Source organism: Thalassophryne amazonica, chromosome 11, assembly GCF_902500255.1.
Source record: "Thalassophryne amazonica chromosome 11, fThaAma1.1, whole genome shotgun sequence".
NCBI classification, from domain to species: Eukaryota; Metazoa; Chordata; class Actinopteri; order Batrachoidiformes; family Batrachoididae; genus Thalassophryne; species Thalassophryne amazonica.
This window is the reverse complement of record NC_047113.1, coordinates 61,559,663-61,585,776: the sequence shown is the minus strand read 5'-3', so window position 1 is coordinate 61,585,776 and position 26,114 is coordinate 61,559,663. Positions and strand designations below refer to the sequence as shown.

General features: G+C 40.0%; 1 protein-coding gene across 3 annotated transcripts in view; it reads left to right on the top strand.

Moving 5' to 3' along the window:
- slc30a9 (solute carrier family 30 member 9) overlaps positions 1 to 25,692 on the top strand; it is a 36,850-nt gene extending 11,158 nt beyond the window's left edge. For all 3 annotated transcript variants that reach the window (XM_034181946.1, XM_034181947.1, XM_034181948.1), the window contains 10 exons: positions 576 to 643; positions 1,306 to 1,464; positions 2,402 to 2,537; positions 2,632 to 2,671; positions 2,780 to 2,851; positions 3,663 to 3,770; positions 14,073 to 14,238; positions 22,027 to 22,156; positions 22,469 to 22,582; positions 22,724 to 25,692. In XM_034181946.1, coding sequence (XP_034037837.1) covers positions 576 to 643; positions 1,306 to 1,464; positions 2,402 to 2,537; positions 2,632 to 2,671; positions 2,780 to 2,851; positions 3,663 to 3,770; positions 14,073 to 14,238; positions 22,027 to 22,156; positions 22,469 to 22,582; positions 22,724 to 22,768 — 1,038 coding nt within the window. In that variant the 3' untranslated portion in view covers positions 22,769 to 25,692. The remainder of the gene's footprint in view (positions 1 to 575; positions 644 to 1,305; positions 1,465 to 2,401; positions 2,538 to 2,631; positions 2,672 to 2,779; positions 2,852 to 3,662; positions 3,771 to 14,072; positions 14,239 to 22,026; positions 22,157 to 22,468; positions 22,583 to 22,723) is intronic.
- The last annotated feature ends 422 nt before the right edge of the window (positions 25,693 to 26,114 follow it).

Sequence of the window (26,114 nt, the reverse complement as noted above, 5' to 3'; positions counted from 1 at the left end):
TGTCTCTTTACTGTGATGCTGCTATTTCTCTGTCTGTACTGTTCTGCACTCCTCTAGTATGTCCTGATAAATCCTGTATTCAGCTGGTTTGTTATGCTGGAATGCACCAACAGTGACATGATCATGACAAAGGCATAAGCTGCATATTGACAACACACCATGTAGTGTTTTTTTTTTTCCTCACAAATTAATAACTTTGTAATCCCAGAAATTGAGTTTTTGTCCTATATTTTAGGGTTATATTTTCTTGCAGATTTGTAAAGATAATATCTTTTCTACTCCTTACAATTGTTCTATTTTTTTCCTCTTTTTTAATCTGTCATAATCAAATCTAATTTTCTGGAATGTGTTCTGTATTGAATTAATTTCAAATCTGTTTTATGGTGATTCACTTTTAACTTTTGTGTTTAACTTGTATTATTTTCAACATTTTGAATTTTAATTTTTAAAGAGAAGCACAAAATAATGTGAAAGTCACAATTAATGAACTCACTCATCTTTCTTCTGTTTTTGCCTGTGATAACACTTTACTTTTCACTTTATCTTTTTTTTAAATGTCTGTTTCTGTTACGAAGCCTCGATCGGGTAAGAGGATGACATTTCTGCAAGGGCCAGGGCGAGTGGTGATGGTTGCTATTTGCATGTAAGTTTTCTTACTGCAGACATTTAAGAGGGAAATCAGTCGTGTTCTTGTCTGGTTATTGCATGTGTAGGAAAAGTACAGCTGATCTAAATATTGTCTAAACTTTGAAAGTTTCTTTTTAAATCTACAGAAAAATCTCAACTTAACCTTTGAGTCTCATTGTCAGTTAGTGTCTGCAGTTAGGTGCATTTAATGCCAGTACTGGTCCTGAAAACATACCCGGCTCTGTCTCAGGGCATCCCTACTTCCTTTAACTTTATTTTCAAGAAGCACCATATAAATTTTTAGTTTGTGGCTTCCACACACTTTGGTGATATTAACAAGTAAAGAATTTACTGAAACTTTGGGTTACACTTTGGCTCACATGAGATCCTGTGTCTGATTGGATTATGATGATTTTGTTAAAGGACATGTGCAGTCACATGAATGCACCATTTGGTTTGAGGGTCTGCTGAGAGACATGAGAATTAATTAAGTGCTTGTTATGGGAAAGCTCATATTTGTAGCTAAAGAAGTTTCTAATGTATGAAAATAGACAAGAGTTTATGCTGAAATGGAAGTGCTTTTGTCATTAATTTAGTTGTCTTTAAACATACAGGAAGCTTACTTTATGTTTTTATTGCCTCTTGTTTACTTTATGGATGTGTTTTGTCTGTTTGCAGCAACGGTCTGAATTTCTTCTTCAAGCTCCTGGCTTGGGTCTACACTGGATCTGCTAGCATGTTCTCAGAGGCCATCCACTCGCTTGCTGACACATGCAATCAGGTCCTCCTGGCACTTGGAATCAGCCAGTCTATCCGCAACCCCGACGCCGTGCACCCGTAAGTAACACGTCCTGTATATTGTGAGCAGACAATTTGGGTCAATTTGGGTCTCCTCAGATCTGAGCATTTCTCCTGTAATCCACTGGACTACAGGAGAAATGGTCAGAACGCAGTGAAGGATAGAAAGCAGTGATGACTATCACCTCATCCATTGTCAAGTCAGCAATTAACCTGATCTCTAAAACCTTTTTTTGGTAATCCAGTCATGAAATAAACATTGTACAGTGATGCCTTAGAATTATAAAATTTTCAGTAACAGTGGAATGGCTAATACAGCAGAGTGATTAGTCCATTTGCTTCCAGAGCAGAAGGTTCCCAGTTCTAGGCCATTCCTGCCCACTCTCTATGTAATGTCGAGTTGCGTTAGGAAGGGCATCTAGCGTAAAAAAACATGTGTAGCACTTCTGGGGTATTTTTTATTTATTTATTTTTGCCCTGTCTGTCCTTCTGTCTATTTTGATCCAATTTGAGCCATACTTTGGTAGAATGCTTGAGCATATGCCAAAGGCAAAGTGATTTGATTCTGAGGAAAAGTCAGTTAAAAGTTGAAGTTGCAGACCAAGGTCAAAACTTTTGCCCAATGTATATGTATAGAGGTTATTTAGAATCATATTGTTTACAGGGAAATGCTATTCTGAAGTCACATATCACCTTTATATTGGTCACACAACCTTTGACATTGACCCAAGCCCAAGGTATTAATTGTTTACTTCTAACAGTTTAAAAGTTTATGTGGATGGAACATGGTGGAAGGGTTGTATGTTAGTCGAATCACAAAGAATTAATTTGCAAGATTCTGTATCAAAGATTTAAGCCACGGGTGTTGCACTCTGAGTTACCCATCTTGCTGAGTTTCTTGGGCAGAGTCTTTGAAACTAAAGCATTTCTTGAAGACAGCAGGTAATTCATGACACCTTCTTAATGGCGTCTGCAGGTACGGCTTCTCGAACATGCGCTACATCGCCTCCCTCATCAGTGGAGTCGGCATCTTTATGATGGGAACGGGTCTCTCTTGGTACCACGGCATCATGGGATTGTTGCACCCAGAGCCAATTGAATCTCTACTGTGGGTAAGTTCATGGAGAGGCGCTTGACTTTTTAATATCATGTTGAAAACACAATAGCTGCCATAACATCAGCTGGTGTTCCATTTCTCTGTGACAGGCCTACTGCATTTTGGCTGGCTCTCTCGTGTCTGAAGGAGGTTGTTTATTACTAGAAAAATAAAAATAAAATGAATACATGGGCCTTTTCCATTTGGCCAAAGATTGTGTATTTTGTAATTAAACACGTATTTGTTTGTTTCTCTCAGCCACATTACTGGTAGCTGTTAATGAGATAAAGAAGAGTGCACAGAAGCAAGGACTGAGTTTTTATGAATACGGTATGTATGCCACAGATGTATTTTTATTGAAGTTGTCTTTTGCTACGATGGATTTATGTCATTTGGACTCCAGAAAGCTCATATGTATGAGATTAGAGATGTTACAAGGACTGATGATTTGGTACCAGGTCGAGACCAAAATTCTGAAAACATGATTTTCCAAGTTTCTGTAAAAGCTTCATTGCTTGGTGTGTCATACTGACTGCTTATTGTCAGTCTGAAATCTACTGATCAAATAATTTCTAGAACAATACTATAATATTACCACTTATTTCTTTTGGCTTCTCTAGCAAGTAATAAATGGTAAAAATTCGTGGAATGGGAAACTAGTGTTAGCAGAGGTTTGAACTCGAGGTTTTATTTCTCATTAAATTAGACATTTTCTTGAAAGTGGCATTTCGATGTATATGATATTTGCCTTGCTCATGCATCGTCCTAGCCCCTCTTCGGGCAGACTTTCATGTGGAGAGTCTTGGGCCCTCTGATGGGAGAACAGGCTATACTCTGGTGTTCAGAAAATACAGTATTTTGTAATGTTGAACAAGAATCTACAATGTTGTGGAACTCTTTGTCCACGATTTAACCAACTGTTCCCTTAACCAACTGTTTTTTGTGGGGTGGGGGGGGGGGGCAATTAATTGTAAAATAAATAAATAATAACTTATTCACAGGCTGAAATGGGATGGCAATAATTGCAAACAGTCATATCTGTCATCTGGCAACTACATGTATGAAATACATGTAGTTTTCCAAAGGCACCACAGTGGGAGTGGTGTGTGACTGAGAGGCTGCTTTTATTTATTTTTTGCAGTACTGCAGAGTCGAGACCCCAGTACAAATGTTGTGCTGCTGGAGGACACTGCTGCTGTGCTCGGAGTCATCCTGGCTGCTGGCTGCATGGGGCTGACCTCTCTAACAGGTACAGTGGTCACTAGGGATGGGTATTGATAAGATTTTATCGATATCGATGCCATTATCGATTCTGCTTATCGATCCGATTCCTTATCGATTCCCTTATCAATACCTCTTGTGAATCTAAAAGTAGGCTTTAGGGGTTTTCTATGTATTTCATTGAGTCTTAAAGTAAATAAATATGAAATTGGTCACTGTATCCTTGATTTCTGGACATAAAAATAAACAAAATGGTGTTTTGCTTTGAAGTTATTAATTCCGACTAGATTCTATCATTCTAACTTGACTTGGCAGAGAGCCGCGCAGCGTTTGGAGCTGTGTGAACAGAACAGAGGACGATTCTCGTTTCTTTCTCGCAACAAGACAGGAGTCCCAGTTAGTAACTTTAATCCGCACAAAAGTGACTCACGATTTCACATATTCAGGGATGAAAGTGGTGGAAAAACAAAAAAAGCTGAAACCCAAAATTACCCCCCCAACACCACGTGCACAAAAATGTTTGAATTCTAGAAGCTCTGAAATGCAATCTGGGACTATTCCAGACGATAAACTGCAGAGAGTGCAGCATCCATTTAGTGAGAAAAATCAACTTTTCTTATTCATATTTATTCCAGTAGTATTCTGCTCTTACTAGGATGCAGCAGTTTTCTAGCTTGGCAGATAGTTCTGGAGGAAATCACTGAAGAAATTAACACATTGAAAATATGGTTTGACTGAAACAAACAGTCATTAAACTTAAATAAGACAGGGATGAAATGGAGGTGAAAGAGTCACTAGGTGTTCACAGGAAACACTTATTTATTTCTGTATGTATGTATGTATTTATTTATGTTTATTGTTGTGTTTTTATTCAGGTTCTTTTTGTCTCTTTCTCTAAAATTGTATATAATCATTAGATTAGTTATTATTACTATTATTGTTGTGCTTGCTATTATTAATATATAAACAAATAAATTTAAAAAATATTACAATTTGTAATACATTTGACTCTTTTACGACAACAAACGCTTGACAGCTGCAACTGCTTAATGCTAACTTTAGCATTGAAAATGCCATAGACATGCTAACGTGTTAGCATCGGTCCCGTTTTTAAGTTATAAAATACATCTATCAACTGTTTCAGAAGACCATAACAGGTCAGTTTAACATAAAAAAGGTAAATAATACTCACAGCCATATGCTCTTTAGGGTTTTAGCGGGGGAAAGCAAAAGAAAAAATTAATCAGCGAAGCAATGATCGAATCACTGCTTCGATTGGTTCATGGTTCAAAGCAAAGCCGCGCTGCAGAAAAATTGATTACAGACCCACTGCAGGGTCTGTAATCAATGTAGAGAAATTATAATTTTCCTGACAAACACCCCCAAAACAACGGCCACTCTGAAGGACCGATAAGGGAATCGTTAAGTAAAAAGGTTATTGATGTCGGTGGATCGAATCATTTCTTAACGATACCCGAAAGGAACCGGTTCTCGATACCCATCCCCCCCTAGTGGTCACCCTCTATTAAGGTCACCTGTACTGCAGACTAAAAGTGGCCACATCAGAGGGGTGGCCTTTGTTGAGGGGGAGACAGAATCCAGCATATGTATCATACAGTACTCGATAACATATTGCTACAAGCGTGAAGTATGGGGAAAAGCGTCTACTTTACACTTAGAGACAAACCATGTCTTCCACTGAATCTCAGTTCAAAACCTCACAGCACAAGAATTGTATCCTTTGAAGTCACAAAAATTATGTAAAATCAAAACAAGATCAGTTAACAAAACAGTTTAACACATAAAATCTTTACTTCTGGCAACATCTGATGCCTTGGAAATGTCATCCATTGCCATCAACACATGATGAAAGAGTTTTGTCCTGTAGTGCATCTTCAGCGTTTGAAAGTTGTTGATCTGTTTTTTACCAACACTGAAATAACAGCTAACTTTCAGGAACTTTCTCATTTAAACAAATGACTTTCACCTTTTCTTCTAACATTAAAGCTTTTCTTTTCTGAGATGTGGATGTTTTGCCAACAGGAGCCATTTTTCTTTCTTTTCTTTACTGGGGTAATCTGGTAAGCTCACATTCGCGGGAGAGTTTTGATGCGACTTCTGTGGGAAAATCCATTTTTTTCTGGCCACCAGTCTGAGGTTGGTCCAATGTTCCAACTTGGAATTCAGGCTTCAGGGAGCATTCCAGTTGAACTTCTGGATTGGAACACACTATTATTCCTATCTTTACTGAAAAGGCTCAGCTTCTTCTGAGCTTCAGTGGTGTACTTTCTTATAAAATGTGACGTGGTGAACAAAACACGAGCAGACACACGATCTTGTCTGACATCTGTGCATGTTAGATAAAATGGCACCACAGTAATAACATGAAGAATGCCCAGGTTTTTCCTTTTTTTTTTTTATTTAAATGGCCATATGTGTTGGGTATTTTCTGCCTCCAAACATTCTTAAAACCTTGATAAGACAAACAGAGTCAAGAAACACCAGTGAGACAAAGTCAATTTTAGCTCGCGAGGAGTGCAAGTCAGGCTGTACACCAAAGCTACACTAAAGTCTGGCCTGTGCTCCCGCTCTTTTTATTAAGGACTTCCCTACATACATGGGCGGTACAGCTCCTAAGGGGAGGAGTGATAGCGCGTGAGCTGTTGCCGCAGAACCGCTGATTGCACAATACATTCAGGACGTTCAGAACCTTTTTAATCTTGGGCTCGATTAAGATGTGTTTAAGACATCTATCGATTAATCACACTTCTTCTGACACAAGGACTAATGTATCATAATCACACTGTGGTTGGAACATTCAATTCTCTATTCTTTATCTCACTGCTCCGCTTACGGCTGCATTCTGCCTGGGTCATCTTCACATATCCTGAAAAAGAGCTTAGCGTGCACACAGAGATACCACAACTTGCAGAAACACGTCATGTCACATATCTTAAGTAACCTTCACCCATCACATCAGTACAGTACACTTTATCAGAGCAGAGAGAACTACATTCTACCAGAGCAGAGAACACAAAACATGCATGATAAAATAAAACAGTGTATCTACAGAATAACTCCAACATTCCCCACTGTTTATCATGCATTCCAACGGTATTACATCTTCACCTAAAAGTAAACAATTGTTACTAAGCAACCACTTCTTATTCAGATTTTCAGCTGCAATTTTCAGGCACCACAGACTTTAGGTGCGTCAACAAGTCCTTGGCTAAAACGGGAATGGCTTTTACTGGGAGGAGTAGGGACACTAAAGCACAGTAGCCTGACACATTCCTAGGCAATCTGTCAAAAATTCTATTATCTCCACACCACCACCACACGCCACTTCGGCTGACTGGTATAAATGAACCGTTTATCTGTATTATTCGACTACACCACTTGTCTTATTACATTTTCAGCTAAAGCTTCATAGGCTAAAAGTGTGTTAACTCATCACGTCAACAGTTCAAGCTTGAACTGGAGTTGTGAGCTTTTCAATATCATCATAATTCTCAGCACAGTCATTATAGTTTTCTCCACTAAGGTCTGACTGTTTCAATGCTTGATATTTTGGCATAGTTTGTTGGAAAGCCAGATTACACTGTACAAATGTATTTGACACCATTTTGCCAACCATTGTTTTGATATAAGGGATCACACAACACATGCAAAGTCCAATCAGAATTAGGACTATAATAACTGGTGTCACCATTTTCAATAGTAACTGCCACCATGGTCCTGAAGTCAACCAGGACCAGGGATTCCACCGGTTCACGGCTAGGGTGTCTTTATGCATTGCATCACAAAGTTTATTCAGCTCTTCCAATGCGTCCTGCACATCCACTGAATGAATGGAGTCTGGGATGAAAGTACAGCATGTTGTGTTCAGCAGAACACAAACTCCTCCCTGTGAACCAGTAAGCAAGTCTAAAACCATGCGATTTTGCATCACCATGGTACGTAAAGCATCTATTTCAGTGTTTAGAGCTGCTACTATTTTTTCAGTTACATTCATGAACAGACCCAATCGATAATTCAGAGTTTCAATCATTAATGAATTTTTCCCCACTCCTATCCAGGGGAACAATGAATGTGCTATTTTATCTCCTACAGACCACAATTTTTGGTCCTTTGGTACATCCGAGCCCCACATGTGATCATGTGGTAACACATCTGGGTATATCAATCTCCTCCGTCTGGTGCTGCCATTCTTCTCTGTGGAGGTCCTTGGCACTACCACATATGTATGGTCAGTCACCTGGGTAGGTGCACACACACCACCCCAATTTGGTGGGAGACTCATGTACAGTCTGGAACCACAAAGCCAATAGATGTCATCATACACCGGAGTACCATTTACAGGTGGTAGCAAAAACTTACTAACATAAGCACATGATTCATCCGTTCCCCATGGACAGGAGCCTGTATAATTACATCCCCGTCCAATGTGATGAAGATAAGTACCATCCACATATTATGTTTTGGTTAGGCTTAAATTATTTGATAAAACATACGTTTGGGTACACAGACGTTTCTTAATTTTACCTACAGTTTTATTCCCTGTCCCGTAAAAGCAAATTGGGAATGGCCGTTGTGATGACAATTTAACATGATGATATTTTTGCGTTTCCCTTCAGTCTAGTCAATGGAGCAGCACTTGGGCACGCTTGTACGTCCTCTGTTGAAATCCCTATCATATAAGTGGTTGCACTGAGGCAAGTGGTGTTAGAACTGCCCCCGAAATACAGTTTGATTATGCATCCGTATGATAAGACATTCTGTCACCCTAGCAGGGTACGGTTTAGCCGTCAGAGCTGGGTGTGTTGAGGATATAGGTATTTGCGAACAAACATAACAATTAGTAACGTAATTCCATAGCCAATAAATGAACATATCTGTACCACATATTAGTATGGTATATATGAGGGTGTCCATCTGTCTCATTCACATTATGAATAAACCTCTTCTGACGTTGCTTGCGTTGTTCTCTGGCTCAGTCCACAGTGAGCTGCAATTCTTGGGTCAACCACCAGGCCAGGAATCCGAGGAGCACGAAACACACTAAGATCACAACGCAACCGGCTGCCCTACCAACAGTCCGGCAGCGGCGGCGCTGAGCACGCCGCTCCGGGGTCTGCTGTAGTTCAGTCATGATTGCTAGGATACAGTGTTGTTAACCACCTCACCTAATAGTGCAAGGATCTCCCTGCTTCACTGGCATTGAGACAATCTATTGCTAATTAAATAGACTCCCTTTGTAGCCAGACTTCCCCTTACACTGTGGAGGCAGCCAACACACGCTGTATCTTACAGTGATGTATCCACGTTGATCTCTCCGCTATCTTTACTGCAGTTGGTGTTGTTAACAGCACTTGGTATGGACCTTCCCAACGAGGACTGGACCAGTTCTTCCTCTTAATCACTCTGATGAACACCCAGTCTCCTGGCTAGACTACTGGAAGGCCGTCCTGTGGAAGATCAAAATTATTCGGCAGTAAATGTGTTTAAGTTATCTCTTTCTGTGTTAATGTCTTTTTCATAAAATTTGCTAATGTTTGTTCCTCATCTGCTGTTTTAGTATCCATGTCAAAATTGGTAGACGATATGGTCGTCCATAAAGTATCTCAAATGGTGTTAAACCTGATGGTGTTGGTGTTATTCTCATATACAATTTTACTAGGTCCAAACATTCAATCCAGGTTCGTTTTGTCTCTTCTATACATTTCCTTAATCTTATTTTTATTGTGCCCTTTGTCCTTTCCACTAATCCTGCACTTTGTGGGTGGTAAGCACAATGATTTTTTAGATTAATCTGTAGCGCTTCTCCCACATGTTGCACTATTGTATTAACAAAATGCGCTCCATTATCTGAATAGGCTGTTTCTGGTATTCCAAATCGTGGAATGATGTCTTTGCACAATGCTTTAGCCACTGTAAGTGCATCTGCATGTTTTGTGGGGAACACTTCTACCCATTTTGAGAACGCATCAATTATGACTAAACAAAATTCTTTTCCTTCATGTTTACTCAGCTGTATATAATCCATATGAATCACTTGAAAGGGATATTGTGGTGTTGGAAATTTGCCTCTTTGGGGTCTCAAATTGCCTTGTGAGTTGTGTTTCGCACATGTCATGCATGCTCTACAATGCTGTTTTGCATATGCATCGAACCCATAAAGACAAAAAATAGATTGTAATTGCGATATCATACCCCCTGATGAGACATGCGTCACGCCATGGCTCATGATAGCTGCCCATTTAAACATATTTTTTGGCAATATGGGTTTCTTTTGTGGTCATAAGTACAAATCATTTGCATATGTAGCTCCTTTATTTAACCACATTTGTTTTTCTTTTTCAGTTGCCTGCTGTTGCATGTCAGCAAGCAGTGTATGACCTAAATGCAAATCCGGAGGGGTTTCCTGTACAACAAAAATAGAAGAAGCTGCTGCTGCTGCCGCCTTCGCAGCTCTGTCAGCAAAATCATTTCCTTGTGAAACTATATCAGAGCCTTTGGTGTGAGCCGCACATTTGCATATAGCAATTTGTTTAGGCAATTTCACAGCTTTCAGTAGTGCAGTTAGGAGTGTGGCATGAGTCACTGGCTTTCCAGATGATGTCACCATTCCACGCTCTTCCCACAGTTTTGCAAACACATGCACTGTGCTGAAAGCGTACTGGCTGTCTGTATAAATTGTTACAGCCGTACCTTTAAATAAATGACAAGCTGCAGTTAGAGCTACTAATTCAGCTGCTTGCGCTGAGAATGATGATGGCAACGAAGTAGAATCCAATACTTCTGAATTTGTGACAACAGCATATCCAGATTGTGTTTGTCCATAAGCATTTTTAGTGGAGGATCCATCCACATACACAATTGTACTGTGTGGGATGGGCGTATCCAAAAGATCAACACGGGCCTTCATACAAACAGTTGCTACATCAAGACAACTGTGCGGCTCACCATCCTCAGGTAAAGGTATCAATGTGGATGGATTCAATGTTGTACATCGTTCTACCGTAAGGTGTGGTTGAGATAATAGCAAGGACATGCACGAAAGATGTCTTGCTGGGGACAAAAAGCTCATGTTTGTCTGCAACAGAAGTGCAGAAACTGCATGTGGAACTTTCAGTGTCAACTGATGGAATAGAACAACATTACTGCTACTTTGAACAGCCATAGAGGCTGCAATTACAGCTCGCACGCAGTGAGGCAATGCACTTGCTACTGTATCCAATTTGGAAGAATAGTAAGCCACTGGTCGTAATTTTGTACCATGTGACTGTACTAAGACACTTGTCATGAAATTATTTTTACAATCCACTGTTTGAGTAAATGGTTTACTATAATCTGGTAGTGTCAAAACTGTAGATGACACTAACGTTTGTTTTACTTTTACAAAAGCTTCCTCAGCTTCTTTGTTCCATTCCAACACAGTTGACATTGAAATATCATCTTTGTACATCAAATCAGAAAGTGGACTAGTCAATTCTGCATAGCAGGGAATCCATGCCCTGCAGTAATTAGTCAGTCCAAGAAATGACATCATCTGTCTTTTAGTTTGTGGTTTCGGAGCATATAAAATCGCTTCCTTCCTGTCAGACAGGATAGTACGCCCTGTGGCTGATAATTCATGTCCTAAATATTTTACTTTATCCCTACACAACTGAACTTTGTTTTTACTCACTTTGTGGCCATTATTAAATAAGAAACACAATAATGCTACTGTGTCAGTTATGCAGTTTTCTCGTGTGTCAGAGGCAATCAGAATGTCATCAACATACACTAATAGTTGGCTATCTGCCGGTGGAACGAAATTGGCTAAACATGCTGACATGACTTGAGAATAAATAGTTGGACTCTCTGCGTAACCCTGCGGTAATCTGGTAAATGTATATCGTTGTCCTTTAAAGGTAAAAGCAAACCAGAATTGACTATCTGGGTGTCAGCACTAATGAGGCATTAACTGGCACTTTATACAATTTAGTTGATGGGCTGAACTCCGTTCGTGGTCCAACTCTGCTCCAATCAGTGGCTGACAAAGCTGTCATGACTATCAGTCCCAAATCTTACCATTCTGTCAAATATGGTTTACAAAGTGACACATGTAATGGCATACCTGTGAATCTCAATTTTAAAACATCTTCAGTGGCACCTGTCACTGTTATGACGGCTGTTGAGTTGCCCATCATGAATCAAATCTGTCATTGTCAGCTTCACAGGTGAAATGTTTTTCAATTTGTTTTTCATACACTGGTGTTCCTGGCAATATGCCACTGTGGACCTTAAATACACTCTCAAATCTGCATCTAAACTCTGTCCATGGCTCTCCTTCTTTCTGAGCTGTCCTGGTAATTTCAGTATAATTTATTTTTGGTCCTACTGCTAAGTCATAATGCTGTGGTTCGTCCTCTACCTGAGGATATAATGATTTTCCAGACGGTCCTGCCGCCTGTTTCTGAGGTTCTTGTGGTTCTTGTTGTACTATTACATTTTTCTCTGCTTTCCCTACTCCTTTCTCTTTCCTCATTTTTTCTAGTCTCCTTTTCTCTGCTTCCTCCTCCCAAAACGCCACTAAATCTGCCCCTCTTGCTGTTTTTTTTTTTTTTTTTTCTCATCACCTTTATGTTCCTTTTCTAACCTTTCCTTCAACTTCTGAATACTAGTCAGGTTCAGTCGTCCGTCAAAGTCATGTTTATTTATCCAGGTCTCCAATTTCTTTGTTGCTTTTGGATTTTTTGCTTCCATAAATTTCCAGTCGTCAGTTGATAAATTTCCCTTATTTTTAGACGTCTTTCCCCCCATTTTTATTATTATTCTTTGTTATAATTTGGACTTCAGACGGGGGCACACCTAGGGTGTTCTAAATCTGAAGTTTTCACTTTCTTTGGACGTGACAATTAATTTGCCGTCGTGTGGTTGATTCCTTTCACCTCCCCGTAGGAAGCGGAATCACTTGCCTCTGCATCCACACACACGGTTGTCACTTACGTTGTCCAAAGTATTACACTTTCACACTTTTATTCCCAAAACCGGTATTACTTCGTATTTAAAACAGAGGAGTCCGTACCCTCCTTCCGGAATTTAACTACGTGCGCTCCTCGCAACCGTAGAGGAGTCCGCCCTCCTCGCGGAGTTTAACTGCTTTACATTAACAGACGATTCCACGCCATCGCTTACGGAGTTTAACTGTTTATGTGATCACACTTTTATTCCCTACCGGTACGCGTATATAAACAGAGGAGTCCGCACCCTCCTTCGGAATTTAACTACGTGCGTTCCTCGCCATCGTAGAGGAGTCCGACCTCCTTACAGAGTTTAACTGTGTTTCATTAACAGACGATTCTGTATCATCGCTTGCGGAATTTAACTGTTTATGTGATCTGATCACCACTCACTCAGTACTGTTACAAAGAAATTTTACTCACTGACTCGACTTCCTGTCTGTCTTCTTCGGGAAAATCTCGTTAACCAGACGATGCCAACGGCGGTCGACAATTGCAGACACGATCAATCGATCGGACCTTGGCCAAGGATTTACGTCTGGACTTGGCGACCCCCGCCGGACACCTCCGGTATTGTTGAGATCCCGGACGAGCCCCCAGTCAATGTTGGGTATTTTCTGCCTCCAAACATTCTTAAAACCTTGATAAGACAAACAGAGTCAAGAAACACCAGTGAGACAGAAAGTCAATTTTAGCTCGCGAGGAGTGCAAGTCAGGCTGTACACTAAAGTCTGGCCTGTGCTCCCGCTCTTTTTATTAAGGACTTCCCTACATACATGGGCGGTACAGCTCCTAAGGGGAGGAGTGATAGCGCGTGAGCTGTTGCCGCAGAACCGCTGATTGCACAATACATTCAGGACGTTCAGAACCTTTTTAATCTTGGGCTCGATTAAGATGTGTTTAAGACATCTATCGATTAATCACACTTCTTCTGACACAAGGACTAATGTATCATAATCACACTGTGGTTGGAACATTCAATTCTCTATTCTTTATCTCACTGCTCCGCTTACGGCTGCATTCTGCCTGGGTCATCTTCACATATCCTGAAAAAGAGCTTAGCGTGCACACAGAGATACCACAACTTGCAGAAACACGTCATGTCACATATCTTAAGTAACCTTCACCCATCACATCAGTACAGTACACTTTATCAGAGCAGAGAGAACTACATTCTACCAGAGCAGAGAACACAAAACATGCATGATAAAATAAAACAGTGTATCTACAGAATAACTCCAACAATATGTTTAAAAAGTGCACTGATATGGATTACTCTTTCTTTCTTTCTTTGTGTGCGTGTCATGTTGCTGTGTTTCAAGGTAACCCGCACTATGACAGTCTGGGTTCTCTAGGCGTGGGCGCCTTGTTGGGCACCGTGTCGGCCTTCCTCATCTACACCAACACAGAGGCATTGCTGGGACGCTCCATCCAGGCTGAACATGTGCAGAAACTTACAGAGCTCTTGGAGAACGACCCCGCTGTGAGGTCAGCACTGAGAAACACAAAGAATCCTAAGGCACCGCTCCACCGTAAACCGTTCCACATGGTCAAATATTGAATCAACTGAATTCAGAGTCAGAGTTGATCACCTGGTGCTTGCTGGTCTGCACGCTGATCAGCTCCTGGTGACTTGTACTTTTATCTTCATCGCTAGTAAGTATAGGAGTATAAGTCGCTTTGGTCCAAAAATGCCTCTTTAAGACAAAAGAAATTTATATATGTTGCATCGGAGTATAAGTTGCATTCATCACATCATGCAAGAAGAAGCAAAATGGATTAAATTGCTGTATTATTCATTTTTACGGTACATGTATTAAGGAGCAGAGCTAACAAGCTAATTGATGTCACTATAAGGGCACAAAATATAAGTAAACTGTTTCTTTCAGCTGCTGAACAGATAATAATGTGAGGTGAACGTACAACGCGATGAAATGTTTGAAAACCCGGTGAATCATTTCTATATTTACAACAAAAACACTGCTTTACCCATTGGAAGCTAAGAGCTAATTCATTCAAACTGCTTCTTTAAGCCACTGAAAAGGTGAAGTGAGGTGAATGTACAATGTAATTTGAAGTCCTTTTTAGTACATTTATAAAACAAACAATAATGTACCATATCTTCCAAATAGAGGAGAAAAAAAAGTCCACTTTCATTTAAAAATCTGGTCTTCCAGTAAAAAAAAAAAATTATAGTATTTGTTCAGATCAAAGAACATTTTTCTTTTGTGATCTTTTTTTTTTGTTTTACTTTATTGCCTTTATCAAACTTGCAGGCAATACAAACACAGACATTCATTCAATGCAAATATACACAACCTAACCCTCCCATAAGAGGCTATAAACAAATAAAAACAAAACCAATTACAACAACTGGGACAAAAAAAAAAAAAAAATCAGACAAACCAAAAGGTCACCTTGTCATTAAATGTTATACAGTAATTCGTGGTTGTGCAGGGTCAAAGTAAATGCATGATATAGAATTGTACATTACATTTAAGGTGTTAGCATAATTTCAGTCCCCGAATGACTGGGGCCCATCTTCTTATGAATAGTGGTACTTTAAACTGTAAAATAGCAGTCATATTTTCCATGGTATGTATCTGCTCAATCTTCTGTATCCATTGAGCTTTTGTGGGTGCACATGGTTGCATCCAATTAACAGTAATTTTTTTTTCGCAGTCATTAACAGAATATGTAACATGTAGCATTGGTCCTTAGAGAGCACATTCTCTTTTATTTTCTCCAGTAAGAAAATTAAAGGGTCCAAGGGGATCTCAACTCTAAAGACAGTGTCCAATTCTTCTTTAGTTTCCAAAATGTTTGTATCACTGGGCAGTCCCAGAATATGTGGGCATGGTCCCCAACCATGCCACAATTCTTCCAGCAAGTGTTGGGGGTATTACTTGAAAACTTTGACACCTTGAGAGGTGTTCTGAAGAATCTCAATTTCACTTTCCAGTCATTCTTTCCACATTTGGCCCCCAATCCCTTTATGACTTGCTAGACATATATTTTCCCAAGCTTCATCTTCTATAATTGCATTAAGTTATAATTCCCACTCACTTTTAATATGTAAGGTATTGTCTGAAGTGTCTTTCAAAAGATTCATATAGATATTTGACACTTGATGTTTTGATGATACATTGTGTTGAGAAATCTCTATAAAATACCTTTCAACCTCCATTGGATCTCTTTTTATATCCCAGTCTGTGTGTCTAGTGAGGTAACTTTGTATCTGCATGAATCTAAACAAGTCAGTTGTAGGCAGATCAAATTTTTCCTGGAGTTGTGAAGATGATCTTAGTGTGTTGTTTTCAAACAGTTGGTCAATGCTAACCAGACCCTTTTCTGTCCATCTCCTAAATGCCAAGTCTGTCAATGATGGGAGAAAATCAAAGTTTCCCAAAATAGGCATTACCCTTGATAAAGCCACAGAGCCTTTTATTTGTTTTTGTGTAGTGTTCCAAATCTTTAGCATGTGTTTAACCCATGTATTATCTATTTTTATCTTCTTCTGAGCCCTTTGGTCAAGAAAAGTAAGCACAGACAATGATACCTCTATCAAAGAATTCTGTTCAATGGATAGCCATCCAGTTTCTTCGGCTTTGGTCATCCATATCACTATCGCCCTGAGTTGGGCTGCACAATAGTACATTTTAAAATTAGGTAATCCCAGCCCACCCCTTTTTTTGCTTACCATCAGTATTTTTAAACGTATTCTTGGTCTTCTATTTTGCCAAATAAATTTTGAAATACGTTTTTCAAGACACTTAATTGTTGATTGTGGAACGGGAACCGGTAAAGATTGAAATAAAAAGAGGAGCCTAGGTAAAATATTCATTCTTACTGACTCTATTCTGCCAAACAGGGACAGGGGTAGTACATCCCATCTGCTTATATCTTGGTTGATCTCTTTAATTAGTTCATCATAATTACAATGGAAAAGCTGTGATGGCTTCGGTGTCAGAATGACTCCTAAATATCTAAACCCATTTTTGGATTTCCTAAATGATACTATACTATCTAATTGTTGGGGCCATTCACCACTTATCATCATTGCTTCTGATTTGCTAGTGTTTATGTTATATCCAGATACACTGTATTTTTGTAAACTATCTAAGAGTGCAGGGATTGAATCCATGGGCCGGTCTATAAATAACAATATGTCATCAGCAAATAGAGCTAATTTGTTTTGACTCCCTCCATCATCAGGGGTGCCTAATATGAGAGGGTTTGATCTTATTAGTTCTGCCAGTGGCTCTGTGCTTAAGGCAAATAAAGAAGGAGATGAGTCTCCTTGGCGAGTGCCACGGCTCAGTGGGGAAAAAGTCTGAGCAGTACCCATTTACTCTTACTCTAGAGTTAGGGTTTTGTAGAATAGGCAGATCCAGTTAATAAATGTGTCGTTGAAGCCCATATGTCGGAGAGTCTTTTGTAAGAAAGACCAGCAGGCCCTCTCAAACGCTGTCTGCGCGTCTAGGCTGAGAAGCATTGAAGGTGTGGTCCTTTTGGCTGCGATAAACTGTAGATTTAGGGCTCTCCTAACATTATCAACACCATGTCAGTTATTGATAAACCCAGTTTGATCAGGCTTTACCAGCTTATGTATGATTCTCTGAATTCTTTTTGCTATTATTGAAGTAAGGATTTTAAAATCAACACACAAAAGGCTGATGGGGCGATATGATGCACATAGGGTCGGGTCTTTATTTTCTTTGTGTATAACACTTATAATTGCCTCTGACCAAGATGCAGGTGCTTGTCCTTCTTTTATTGCATAGTTATAAACCTTGCACAGGATTGGAGTCAGCTCATCTACAAAGGTTTTATAATATTCCCCTGTGAAACCGTCGGTTCCAGGAGATTTGTTATTTTTAAGTTGTGAAATAATATCGTTGATTTCTTCTTCTGTAATTGGCATTGACACCATATCAGCCTCTTCTGATGTAAGTTTAGCCAGGTTGATGGATCTAAAAAAAGACTCCATCTTCTCATTTCTTTGTGGGTCTGACTGTTCCTCATATAGTTTTCTATAGTGTGTGGCAAAGGCCTTTGTGATGTCTGTGGGTTGTGTTAGGATTTCATCCTTATCTGGGCATTTAATTTTGTGAACTGCCCTGCTACTTTGCGCTTTCCGCAGTTGGAATGCTAGTAGTCGGCTTGCTTTATTCCCCATTTCGTAGTATTTTCTATTTATAAATCTTAAAGCCCCTTCCGTTTTGTAAGTTAATAGGTCATTCAATTCTTTCCTTGTCTCTTTCAGTGCATGTAAAGTTTCTTCTTTGTTAGATTGTTGATGCTCTCTTTCTGATTGCTTTATTTTTTCTTCTAGCTTGTTCTGACCATTCAACCTCTGTTTTTTTTAATCTAGAGGAAATTGCAATAATACAACCCCTCATCACAGCCTTAGCCCCCTCCCACAGAGTTACTGGAGAAATTGTGCTGTCCTCATTTGCCTCAAAATAATGTTTTAATTCCTGGCGGATTTCTTGTTTAATCATATCGTCATTTAATAATGATACATTGAGTCTCCAGTACTTAAATGATTTTATTGGCCCTAAATCCATCTTTAAGGTGACCGGCGCATGGTCTGATATGGTGATTGGCTCTATTTTGCACTCTTTAACCCTATACAGATCTGGTCCTGATATTAGTATCATGTCTAGCCTGGAATAGCTACCATGTACCTGTGACATAAAGGTGAAGTCCTTTTCTTTGGGACGTAAACGCCGCCATACATCCACTAGGCCAAGTTCACTTGTCATTGCCTGTAGTGTAGTTGACTTTCTAGATACAGTGCTGCCCCCTGCTGGCAACCTGTCTACATGTTGGCTCATAACACAACTAAAATCTCCCCCTATTAACACCGCCCCTTCCATTATGTCGGCTAGTAAGCCAGCTGTGTCTTTAAAAAAGACAGGGCTATCCTCATTTTGTGCATATAGATTGAGCAGAGTTATTTTTATGCCATTTATATCTCCCTTTACAATAATATATCTACTCTCTTTATCTCTAACTGTTTCTGTATGATTGAAATATACTGATTTATTAAAGAGGATGGCCACCCCTCGCCTCCTCCCCCTTTCAAAAGATGAACTGAAAACTTGATCCACCCATTCCCTTTTAAGTTTAAGGTGCTCTTTCTCTGACAAATGGGTTTCCTGGCGCATGGCTATAGAACATTGTAATTTTTTTTAAATGACTCATTTTTTTCCTTTTGATTGGATTGCCTAATCCCTTCACATTGTAAGTAATACAGTTCAAACTATTCATAACTATTCTTATGCTGTTTCATATTACTCCTTGACATTTAACCCCATATAGTGACATTCTTGCATCAGTAACCCAACCATTAATCTTTCAAGGTGACAATAACAAATAAAACAAAATATAAAACATGTATAAACCTGAACACTGAACTTCCACATACCCAGTATGTTTGCTATAAGCCTATAACCAAATAAGAAAACAAAGCCCTGTAAATTAAGCAAAGCATGTCTCGGTGTATCTTGGGCAGAGGATGGTGACAGGTCCTCTGTGGGGTAAACACAAAGTGTCTTTGCTGCTGCCGTCCTGCTCTTGGATCGGTTGCTGATCAATGCGAGTATACTCACAGTTCAGTTGAATTCCGTCCCGTGGAAAAGAAACGGGAAGTAATGATAGTCCTAACGTTTGGCACATCCAGAAAAATACAGTCTCAACATGGATGACTTCCCAGCTTATTCGATATGGGCCTCTGGATTCACAGATGGAATCCCGCCCACGGCAACCTCCTCTGTCTCACCCACGATATGCCACCCGCTGAGACATAGTTCCTCCTCCACCCGCGCTCTTTCGTCGACCTTTGGATAAATGTTATACTCGGCCAATTTTGGGAAGGCATCCTTCAGCGTAGGGTATGTATGATCCCCCGTTTCAGTGGTCAGTTTGAGTTGTGCTGGATAAAGGCACTTGGCTTTAATGCTCTTCTTTTTCCGTTGTTTGATAATCTCTCACACGCTCGCCCTCTTCCTTTGCAGTTCCGGAGAATAATCATGGTCGAAGTATATTTGTTCATCTTTGTACATTAACTGTTGGCTCCATGCTTGTCGGAGTATCTTCTCTTTGACGGAGTAATCAAGGAACCTTACGATCAGTGATCTGGGTGGATCATTGGGTTTCTTTGGTTTGGACGTCAGTGAGTGGTGTGCTCTTTCTATTTGTATAGAAACGTCTGGCATCGGTTCGAGAACTAAACGAATCAACTCCTCGACAAACTTCTTCACATCTTTCCCCTCGGTCCCCTCAGGTACCCGGTATATTCTCATGTTGTTGCATCTCATTGTGTTCTGTAATTCTTCACACCTAGCCGTCAAATCTTTCTCTCGGCGTAGCAAATAGCATATGGATCTCTCGTATCGTTTCCCGTCATCTTCGGTTTACACGTTCTTCCACCTCCGTGGTTCTTTTCTCTAGTTTTGTCATTTCCCCTTTTAGTTCTGCCATTGATGTCTCCAACTTCTTAAGGGTTTGATTATGTTTCTTCCAAGTTCTCTGACCTGAGCTTTGCAAGCTCGGCTAATATTTTAGCCTCAGGGCCTTCACTGCCTTTCGCTTCATGCTGACTTGGCTTCAAAGTATCGCTTTTCTCTTTCGAAGTCTCTGGTTTTGTAGTCGTGGCTTTTCTTGTTGTTGCCATTGTTAATATGTCATACAGCGTCGAGTAATAACTTAAGTTAGGTTATTTAGTAATTTATTGGACGGAGCTCAGCTTCTAGATTGCTGCTCACCGCATGACGTCACCGGAAGTCCTCCTTTTGTGATCTTTTCCTGGTGATTCTGAGGGCCCCTTCTGCAAGCAAAGCATCTTGGGACAGATGTACGCCACACCATAGCTTTGGGTGAGAAGCACGACTAAAAATCCCGCACTGTAGCAGGGAGCTGTCGCCCCATTACCTCCCACTCTCCTGCCGGCTGAAGACACGGACCGGTGAGCTCACCTCACAGGTGGCTTCTCCTTCTGGATGGGCTCCTTTCGTGGATCCTGTCAGCTACAAACTTGCCAGGATTACGTTTTGTGATTACAATTTGTTTGAGTCTCTTTCATAGACCTCAGTCAGCTCTTTTAGACTTTTCCTCTTCCTTGTTTAACTGTGGCTTATCAAACGGACTTTTGGAGTACAGCACTGACCTCTTGTGGATTACTTTCTATGTGGAACACTTCCCAAAATGACAGAGCGGCCCAACACAAACTTACGGTAAGTTCAGCTCACAGCTCACTATCCGTTTACCGTTCGCGTTGCTGTGGAAATGAACGTTGTTTCATTTGTGATATAACAGGGCACTGCACACACACAGACATGAATGTGTCTGTGTGTGTCCTGTGTGTTTTTACGGTGCAGTGTTATGTGTCATTATGCTCTTTGCTATTTAATAAAAACATTTATTCACATATATTCCCTGAGCTTGAAGTGAGCATGACTGATAATTGTATTTTAACTGGAGCTGACATGAGTAAAAGCTCAAAATAGTGACGCCGTGAAGATCACTCGAGGAAAAAAAAAAACACTTTAAATGTGACACGACTTGGTTTTAAACTCGTGCAGAAAGTAATCAAGCCCTGTTAGGAAGATTCCACTCCTCTTGTTTTTTACAACAAAAAGGCAATTTAATGGTGTGTTTCTCATTTCAAGTGAATCGTGATTTTTATTTATTCATTTTTTTTTCATATATAAGTTGCAGGACCTCTCAAACTAGTAAAAAAAAAAATAAAAAATTGCAACTTATGCTCTGGAAAATATGGTAAACATCTGCAATTGGAAACTACTTTTGCTGCAAATTGAAATTCTAAGAGGCATGGTTTCAGAATAATAATTGCTTCTTTAATTGGCAACATGGACCGTACTTTATTTATTTTTTTATTCTGCTCAGATTTCAGTAAACTCTTGCCTAAATGCTTTTTATATTTTGCGTGTCGTATTGAAAGTGTTGCAGCAGAGATCTGCTGTCTGGTCCAGCAGAGAAGCTGTGCTCCCTCATTAGACATTTTGTACCTGCGCTACCCCAGTAGTGGGAAAACCTCAGCTTCAGTGAGTAAAGGTCTAACAGTGTGTTGTTCCTACCTGTGCACCTCAAACAGTTGATTTCACTGATGAGCTCATCTACCTGCCTGCAGAGTTGAACTGATTCATTTAGGGGTTGGATGGAACAAATATGTGGTCAGGCATTTCCTCACTGAAACTGCCGTTTTCCACCTCTGAGCTTTCCTGACATCCTTTATTTTGATGTGAGCAGAGCCGTCCACGACGTGAAGGCCACGGACATGGGACTGAGTAAAGTTCGCTTCAAGGCTGAGGTGGACTTTGATGGCCGGGTGGTGACACGGTCTTACCTGGAGAAACAAGATATTGATCAAATCCTCAATGTAAGTTTTGCTTGTTTTTGCTTCATATACTTTATTTTTCCTTTTGAGCATTTTGGGTGCCTTCACATGTTTAAGATTGTCCCTGAAACCTGAAGACAGAATGTCACAAAATCTCTGTCCTCTTCTGATAGTTCAGGGTGGTGGCACTGAATAATTTTGCTACCCAGAATAAAACGGTACTTGGTTCTAAATTAATAGAAGTGATTTTTTTTAACATAACAATGTTTTTTTTTCCTGAGTAACTCATCTTTTTTTTAATATAATTTGTAAACTATCCAGTACAGAGTCAGCTCTGAGGTGTGACTTTTGCAGGAAATCCAGCAGGTGAAAACTCCAGAGGAGCTGGAGACCTTTATGCTGAAGCACGGGGAGAACATCATTGATACTCTGGGCGCTGAAGTGGACCGCTTGGAAAAAGAACTCAAGGTAATGAAACCTCAAACTGGCCCTGTTTGTGTCTGCTGACCTGTTGTTTCAGAAAACTCTTCCTTAGATTTTATTGGAATTATTTTACTGAGTAAAGGTATGAGTTGTTTGATTGTGTGACCTTGTTTTGTTGTCCCACAGGAGCGTAACCCAGAGGTTCGTTACGTAGATTTGGAAATTCTATAATACACATTTCTGCTGCGGAAACATCCTGTTGTTACAAAGAGAACCTGCAAGAGGAGAAACTTAAAGAGCCGAGCTACCTCTGGATCCTGATGTCTGACCCCCACAAAAACACCTTCATCTCTCCAACAAATCAACGGTTCTTGCTGTGGAACAGTCCAGAATCCTGTACAAGGGTGGTGTATGCCCCGAGAGCGAGCTTTATTTGTATTGTTTGAACTCCACCATCAGTTCAGCTTGCAAGCGATCCTCCTGCATCCAATGGTGACTCTTGTCTGTTCCATTGAATTTCAAGAGAAATTGTAACGTGTCACATGATTATTTTTATTTATTGTTTTTTTTTGTGGGGGGGGGGGGGATTTACATTCCTGAAACAATTATTTGGATATTGTTTGATCCGGGACAGGTTCTGAATGGAAAAGCAAGACTAGTATCTGCAACCAGATTTCATGTTCTGATAGAAATTCAGGAGCTATATATTTAAGCAAGATGTTTTTAATTACTAGACATATGTAGGTTTTACGTTTAAAGACAGAAAAAGTAATGATATTGATGCTACTGCAGGTTTCTTATCAAAATCTGAATTTGAAAAGATTTTTCTCACAATTACTCAAAAAATATGCAAACTTGAGAGTTTTCTGGAAGCACTAAAGAGTGGGCTCGCGCTGAACAGACAGGGTAAACATTAATGCTACTCCAATGGCCTGATTGCACACAATAATCATTTTTGATTTAAACTGGCCAACAAAAAATTGTGTTTTATAATGCAACATTTTGGATGTGCCGCGTTTCTCTGGTGCATGGTCCGGCACACAAATGCCTCCGTTTTGATGACCCTGGTACCTAGAGAAGACCAAGCGTACTCCCACATTCCATCTGACTTCCATCAACCAGTTGTCTGCCCATCCAGGACCCAAAGTGGTTCTGTTGTGTGGTTGATGTGGCACTAACACATGCTTTGCATCACTGACTCGACACAGCATTTGAAAATCCTTCACGTCCAGGTTTTAATGTTCCCACTAATGCTGGCTGATGGAATGTGTGGCTTTTTTATTGGACATGCTTTTGTTTGAGTAATTTCCTGGAACAGAGTAATTTGTTAGAAAGTAGTTCCTGGAGTCTGGTCTGTTGAATTGAAAGCCTTTGTCATTGTATAGAATCTATTCAGGCGTTGTGACAATTCCTCGGGCACAATGGTCTCACAAGAAGGAGCGGAACAGAACAGTACATACAGAACAGTTTTACCTGGCATATTCTCGGGTTTTAGCGCTGCACAGTCTTCACTGTTAAACGAGAAGGGGTGATGCAACGTTAACATGAATGGCAGTAATCCAATTCTTGACCTTCTTACAATTAAGACCATATTTTAATTATGGTCATGAGTTATTTATAGAATATTCCATTCATATTTGCATTTGGATGTTGTAGAATATTATGCACAGCCTTGTCAAATGGAACATTTTATCTTTCACCAAATTATTCTTTCCATTGCACAAATGAAAAAAAAAAAAATTATATTACGCCTAAAAGCGATGCTCGTCATTTGATGTTTTATTAATTTATAACCAAGAGAACTTACATTTTGGTGTGTGTCACTGGGCCTTTGAGATCAAGAGGTTCCAAACAGTTCAACACGAAATTAGCAGTCCAATCCAAACAATGGGACTTACCAGATTTGGTCGACATCGACATCTGTCATGGTCTTAAAATGACGACATAGTCCGTACTTGAGGCCGTGCATTGATGTCTTCATGTACAGACTGCCGTCTGTGTTCCTCAATCCAGCGAAAATTCGCAACAGATATTTGTCAAATTCATCCCACAGCGTTTCTCCTTCAAGCTGAAGATGTCCCAACGAACACTGCAAATGTCTCCAGACGGCTTACGGCGTACTGTATTTTTTTTTGTGTGTGTGTGTGTGTGTTAGAAGAACGAGCACTGACATAAGCTTGTTCAAATCGTCATCTGTCACCAAAACAAATCTCCGCCATGTTTGTTTTTAAGGTAAGCGGCCTCGCTGCTAGTGGTAGTAGCGTGCAATGGTACAAAATGTATGAAACCAAATTTGCACGGTAAATGGAACAAAATGGCAGATTGGATGAATGATTAATTTCATGTGACATGCAAACCACCAATCAAATGACAAGGATCTATTTAGGAGTTATATAAATTGCAATTACTGACTCATGGCCTCATTACGTCCCCTGTGCCGCACGTCAAAAAGTGCTGTGAATCCAACTAAAACTGGAATACACCACACCTTAATGACATTATTTCTTTACACAGTGTGTGGTCGAGTTAATCAGAACATGCTGTTAACATGGCAAGATTTTATTCAGATTATTGTCTGAATCGGGTTAATATCAGAATGTTGCTGGTGGATACCATCGTCCATGTTTCAAAGATGGGACAGAGATCTAGGAAGGGTCCAATAAATTTGAAAGGTCACCAGGCCAGTTAGCACAAGAGCTTAATGTTTGCCCCTGAAAGAGTAGCACTCAAATATGCAATTCATAGAAATATTCAAGTGAAAATACAGCGAACCTTTCAAAACTTTTTTACCCAGTAGCATGCCTCGTTTTTGCTCTTACCAACGTAGTCCCGTGACACTGGCACTTGATTGTATTTTTCCAGAGGTGAAGTGGTTCTCCTGTATGTTTTACTGCTGAAGTCTTTCATCTTTGAGAGCCACTTTTTTGTTTTTGCAGCCACAGAAGTGACTGCGCGTGGAGACACGGGTGCGTACTAACAGAGTGAAACAGCAGCAGGAGGCGGGTTCGAGTCATTTCCCTTTGGCAGAGGGTAGACATGTATTATTGAATGTGTTAATTGTGTCATTTCCCCTTTTTAGTTTGGACAGTGCTGCCACCACTGAAGGAGTTGAAGAATAAATATATGGTAATTTATTAAATTATTTTGGTTTCTTTAATTTTGTTGTGGTATGGTTCTTTTTTTATTTTTTTGGTTTTTATTTGCAGTTTTGGATGTGCCTTCATGTCAAAGATGTGCTTAATGGTATTGCATGAAGCAAGTGAGACAACAGAATGAGCTGCTTTTTGTTGCTGCTGATCAGGTAGAAATGTCTTTCACACGTGTCTGGTGCCGTGGAGAGAACCTCAACTAAATACTCAACAAAAATAAATAAATAAGCTGACCAAGGCTCCAGTCAGTAATGCTGCTCTCCACCATTAGAAATCAACTTCAGATGAGGAACTCCTAGTACAGATTGAGCTCATAGACTGTATATACTGGATAAAGCCTGAGTGACGTCACCTATAGGTTTTAGAGACCCAAAACATGATATGAAACAACAGGTGGCGATGAACTCATTAATGCATAAAGGGATGGC